The following is a 5929-nucleotide window of genomic DNA, read 5'->3' as shown; positions in this document are numbered from 1 at the left end:
AATGAACGATAGAAAGAATAGTTTTAGCTGAATATACGTCCTTTTTCAACAACTTTTTCAACGCTTGGATAAACATGCTACACTTCATTGTTCTCTAAATTAGGCTAGAGTTACACATTGCATTGGGAAAATGTTTTTTTTTTCTTCATCTAAAAGGGATTTCAGACGTGTATCTGTAAAATAAGAAGTAATTTCATAAGCATTTCCTTACCTGCTTTCACGCAGAAAACACGTAGGCTAATATAATTGCTCTCGGATGTGCATACATTTAAATATCTGTGGCTACTTAATCACAGCTGCAACCTAACAAAGTGCAAACAACCTAAGAAATCATCTGGTAATGTGTGGTTAACTTGTAATAGTTTTTGATGAAATCATTCAAGTTAAGCCTAACAAACTGGCCGCTAGATGGAGATATAGTACAACAAAATAAGTGGATGCAGGCCTATTGTTGTTAAAAGATGAATATGAATAGGCTAAAGTCTCTTACTTTCAAATGTAGTTCTTCACTTTCTTAACATCTTATTTTTTTAGAGAAATCAACTTTTTAAGTGGCCTATCTTCCCAATTAAAAATTATTAAATTAACATCAAATGAATAGTTCTCCCAAAACTGAAAACTTACTCTCTATTTACTCAAGTGAATCCAAGTCTTTTTTTTCTTCTGTTGAACACTAAAGAAGATAGTTTGAAGAAAGCTGGCTGCAATCATTGACTTCCATAGTAGGGAAAACAAATATGTCAGCTGTTACAGGCTTTCAGCATTCTGTATTATTTTGCGTTCAACAAATGAAATAAAGACAAACATGTTTGTATCAAGTTTAAGATGACACATTTTCATTTGTGAAGGGTGAACTATCCCTTTAAAGCGTTAAACATGGAAATGTGTCTACACTGTAAAACCCAACAGTCAACTTAATCAAATGAAATGAGTGTAGCTAACTCAAAATTTACTGAAAGTTAAGTCTACTCATTTGAAAAGAGTTATGAACTCAGTATTGAAGGTAATGAGTTAATTAAACACCTCATTACTTCAACTTAAATGGAGTAAGTTTCACAGTACTCATAGATTTTTAACTCAAATGGTTTGTAGCAATCGCTTTACTCAAACGGTTTGAGTTGCCTTAACTTATTGGGTTTTACATTACTCAGTTGGTTTGAGTTCTCTTCATTTATTGAGTTTTACTGTGCTCAAATTGCTTCATTTACTCAAATGAATTAAGTTCACAGTACTCATTAGGATTAGTTTTTGAACTTAAATGGTTTGTTGCAATCTGTGTCCTCAAATGGTTTGAGTTACCTTAACTTTTTGGGTTTTACAGTGTACCAGTATTGTTTTAGTGTTCACAGAAATAAGAATAAAAAAACTATATGAAAAAATAAGACAATATGCAGGCCCATAGCCACTGGGAGTTTTAAAGACCCACCCCCCACTGACAAAAATGACAGAATTTGTCCCTACACAATCTCATTTGTCCTATTTTGACTGCTATGCCTTGATAAATTGTGAAAATAATTAATCGAAGAAGGCTTTAAGACCGAGAAGAATCTGACATGAGTGACGTCATCTTTCACTACTGACCTACTGCACTGAATAAAACGATTAGAAGATGATTCCTTGGACTTAAGAATTTAAGTAAAGCGGTTGTAAACTATTTATTTGGGCTTAATTTAAATAAACTAATTAAGCTGAACATTATTTGTAAATTCAAACTGTTTGTTCAAATTCAGCCCATATAAATTGTTTGCAACAATTTTGCAGAAATCTATTAAAAGTCTATTGTTTTAAAAGAGAAAACATCTTACAAGTAACTTTTATTCTAAAACTTGACCTTATTCTTGATAAAAAAAAAAAGACCAATAAAAAGGTGTGAAGCACCAAAAGTAAATTTTGAAGCACATAAAAGTAGATTTTTATACTAATTAGGCTATTGTTGTTATCCATGAATTTTCAAATGTACTCTTTTACAAGAGAGGCTAGAAAAACCAGGAAGCTCTACATTATTATTATTATTATTATTATTAACATGTATCTATTTTTTATTATTATTCAAGTGGTCAAATTCTGACTGAGGAAAGCTGTGGCCAGTTTGTTATTTGCTTAATAAACAACAATAGTCTACTTAGCCTTAATAGGCTTTAATTTAAACCTTTTTCCTAACGATATATGATAAAAACAATTCGTATGAATACGTTTTTTATTCTAAATCTTTAGGAAATGTTTTGATAAATCAAAAGTGTGGTTATGATAACCACCGACAAGCTAATCCAGAAGTTAATAGTGCTTAAAATGTCACTCAAATGCAGCATTTAAACTATAAATACTAAACTACGTACACTGAAAAAAAGACTCAAAGATGATTCCATGGATTTACAAAGAAAATAAAAATTAAGTTAAGTGGTTGTAAACAATTTATTTGGGCTGAATTTAAACAAAGTAAGTTGAACATTACTACATTTAATTTGTTTGTTTAAATTCAACACATATAAATTGGTTGCAACAATTTTGCAGACATCATTTTTTCAGTGAAGTTAAATAGAAAATGAGGCGAATAACTGTGAAAAACATTTGGCTTCAGTACTGACCAATCTAATGTATATGCATACATTTAACACTGTATCGCTTCCTATTATAAATATAGATTTAAAAGGGGTGTACTACTTATATATGCTGAGCACTCTATATATGTTCAAATAATAATTGCTGTAAAACACTCAAGTAACCAGTTGAGTTTGCAACAATTCCTGTCAATCTTTGTCTAAGAAACTGCACTGAACTTTTACAAAAAGGGTCTGTGGGTTACGTAAGGGACCACCTGTAGGTTTCTATTCACTGTCCCAGCGAGTGTAACTACTATTAATACCAAGGCTGAAATTCAAAAAGGGCGTTTTGATAGTGCTTAAAAAAATCAAACTGTCACAGGTTCTCTTTAACAAAACATGGCTGGGGCCTCGAGCTTCAAACAATTTCTATAACGTCGATCAAAGGACAACAGTCTCAAATTAGACCTTAAAAAACCTGGCGCATCAGTCTAAAGGTTCTATCTACATGGCACCTTTATTCTAGACTTTAAAAGAAAGATCAAAGTTTCCCCAGATGAAAAGGGCCCGTTTCCTGCATTTAAACCCCATTCCCCAGCCCTCTTTTGGTAAATTAAGTAGCAAGCACGTGAAGGGTTCAACAATTATGGAGATTCTCCAACACAAGGCCCTTGTCTCTAATTAGGCCTCAGATAGCTAAAAGAGTTTCTCTCAACAGAACCCACAAAAGCATCTTTACGAAACATCTTCAATGGGAATGACCACAAAGAGCCGATGGATGGGGAGTATTCATTACCAGAGTCTTCCTGGACCCACAAAAGCAGCAGTTGGAGAAATTCAGATTCCTCAAAAAGTTTTTATTTTCAAAATAAAAGTCATATTTGCTTTTCGTGTGGCATCTACACTATGTACAAATTTACAATAAATTTTATAAATCATCTTTTATACACCATTTACAAGTTCGTATAAATACATTTAGCAAAAAGAAAAAAGAGAGAGAAAACAACCCGTATATAATAACAATAACAATAATAATTGGGCACTAAGACGTTAAGGCTTATTCAAACCATCTTTGATTGTTCAGACAATTCAAAACTTGTCTTTCAAGAACGTGTAAAAGTAAATGAGACTAAAATAAAAATGCTGCAAGTTGGGGACATGTGTTACTCCACTAGGAACAATGTAATGCCCGAATTCTCCTTAAGAATGACTGATTGCATGTCATGTCCATATCAATAGAATGGAATTAGCGAAACGTAATTGTTTCTGCATCGCTGCATTGTTTCAACCAGTCCGTCGGCTAATAGAAACCATCAACAAGTTCATTTGTATGCAAATGTCTGAAAGACCAAGAGACCCCCAACAATTAATGGGGTTTTCTGGTTTCAGACCTGGGACAAAGGCATCTGCTTGGGGCACGACACAGAGCTGGCGGTACCGGACCTCCACGTTAATCCCGTGCTTACGTCACTGTACATGGAGCCACCGGAGCCCTTGCTGCCCCAACAGCAGCGCGTGCAGAAACTCCTCCAGGACTCCAGGGTCTTACCGGACCAGGTCCAAACTCCAGAGGTGATGCCCACCAGAAGGCACATGAAGTATTTGAGCATGAAGACGGCATAGTCCGGCCTCTTGATCTCCTGCTCCAGTAAACACGAACAGTTATGAGTGATCTCCCAACTCTGTCTGTTGTGCTGCTCGTAGAAATAACACGCCACGATGATGGTGGCGGGAACCGTGTAGAGCACCGTGAAAATCCCGATTCGGATCATCAGCTTCTCCAGCTTGTCCGTTTTAGTGCCCCCCTGCTTAATGACACTCCTGATCCTAAAAAGCGACACAAATCCAGCCAAAAGAAACATGGTGCCTATGAACAGGTATATGACCAGGGGCGCCAGAACGAAGCCCCGCAGGTTGTCCAAGTTCTGGTTGCCGACGTAGCAGATCCCGGCGACCGGATCTCCGTCCACCGAACTCAGCGCGAGGACGGCTATAGACTTCATGGACGGGATGAGCCAAGCGGCCAGGTGAAAGTACTGAGAGTATCCTGCGATGGCCTCGTTGCCCCACTTCATGCCCGCCGCGAGGAACCAGGTGAGCGAGAGGATGACCCACCATATGGAGCTGGCCATCCCGAAGAAGTAGATGAGCAGAAACACAACAGTGCACAACGCGGGGCCGGTGGTCTCGTAGTGAATGTGCTCCACGTCATACTCCCGATTGCACGCCACTTTTTCGTGCCCGGCGATCAATCGCACGATATACCCGATCGACACAAACATGTAGCACGCCGAGAGGAAAATAATAGGGCGCTCTGGGTATTTAAACCGCTCCATGTCGATTAAGAAGGTGGCGACTGTGGCGAAGGTGGATATGAAGCACAACACGGACCAAAGTCCGATCCAGAAGGCCGTGAAAGTCCGCTCGTCCTGTGTGAAATACGGGTTGTGACAGGGCATGGCGCAGTTCGGGATTTGACCCGTCTTGACGCGGTTGTAGAGCGGGTGTCGGTCGCTGTTTACCGCCACCATCGGTGCGCGACACTGGCAGCCCGGCTCGCAGGGCTTATTCACCTTGGGTCCGCCGCCTGGCCGCCCGCTTTTCTTTTTGTGCGGATTAATGGCTTTGCTGGGGTAGTTGGTGGGTTTGGATAGCACCGGCGACACCGTGGTGGAGTCGGTTCGGTTGTAGTCCATGCACAGCGTGTCTGGGGCTCCTTGCACGGGCAGCAAATCGCACCTCATCCGATCCGGCCAAGGGAAGCCGTACTGCCGCATGAGCGGGGCGCAGCCCGCCTTGGCTCTCTCGCAGACGCTCCGGCACGGCGGCAGAGGTTTCTTATAGTCCTCCAGGCATATCGGGGTGTACATGCTGCACAAGAAGAACTTGAGATCCGGGGAGCACTGGATCTCCACCAGAGGCCAGAACTGGTGCACCTCCAAGCCGGCTTCATCCTGCGTGTCGTGGTTGAACTGGTTCGGCATGTATGTGTAGTTATAACCGATGCCCTTGCACAGCGGAACGGCGATCTCCTGACAGGTGATCTCCTTGGCCGTGGTGCCGCTCGATCGGGGCAGCAGAGCCAGCGCGAGGAACAGGTAAATCCCCAACAGGTAGCACTCCATCCTGTCAACACAAGCAACGCGGCGCTGGGAACAGTTCAGTTCAGATGTTGCAGAGTAGACCCATCTCCGCTTCACTTGTTTGGCACGGAGTCGCGGTTGGGTTGCATACCGAGAATAAATAGCCCTCGGGCGGGCGCAGGCAAAATGGCTGAGGGAATAAATGCAGCCGTCTCGTATTTCCTCTCCTTATTCCTGCTCCGGCGATGTGTTAAAAAATAAAGCCGGTTTGTTATTCAAAACTTCTCTGTCAACAAGAAAACTCCC

General features: G+C 40.7%; 1 protein-coding gene across 1 annotated transcript; it reads right to left on the bottom strand.

Annotated features, from left to right (window-relative positions):
* Positions 1-3400: 3400 nt before the first annotated feature.
* On the bottom strand, positions 3401-5923 carry fzd8a (frizzled class receptor 8a). Its single transcript, XM_056450882.1, has one exon. It carries the CDS (start codon positions 5663-5665, stop codon positions 3926-3928), a length of 1740 nt encoding a protein of 579 aa, XP_056306857.1. The 5' UTR covers positions 5666-5923; the 3' UTR covers positions 3401-3925.
* Positions 5924-5929: the final 6 nt, after the last annotated feature.

This window comes from Danio aesculapii, chromosome 24 (assembly GCF_903798145.1).
Source record: "Danio aesculapii chromosome 24, fDanAes4.1, whole genome shotgun sequence".
Classification (NCBI taxonomy): Eukaryota; Metazoa; Chordata; class Actinopteri; order Cypriniformes; family Danionidae; genus Danio; species Danio aesculapii.
This window is presented reverse-complemented; position numbering and strand designations above follow the sequence as displayed.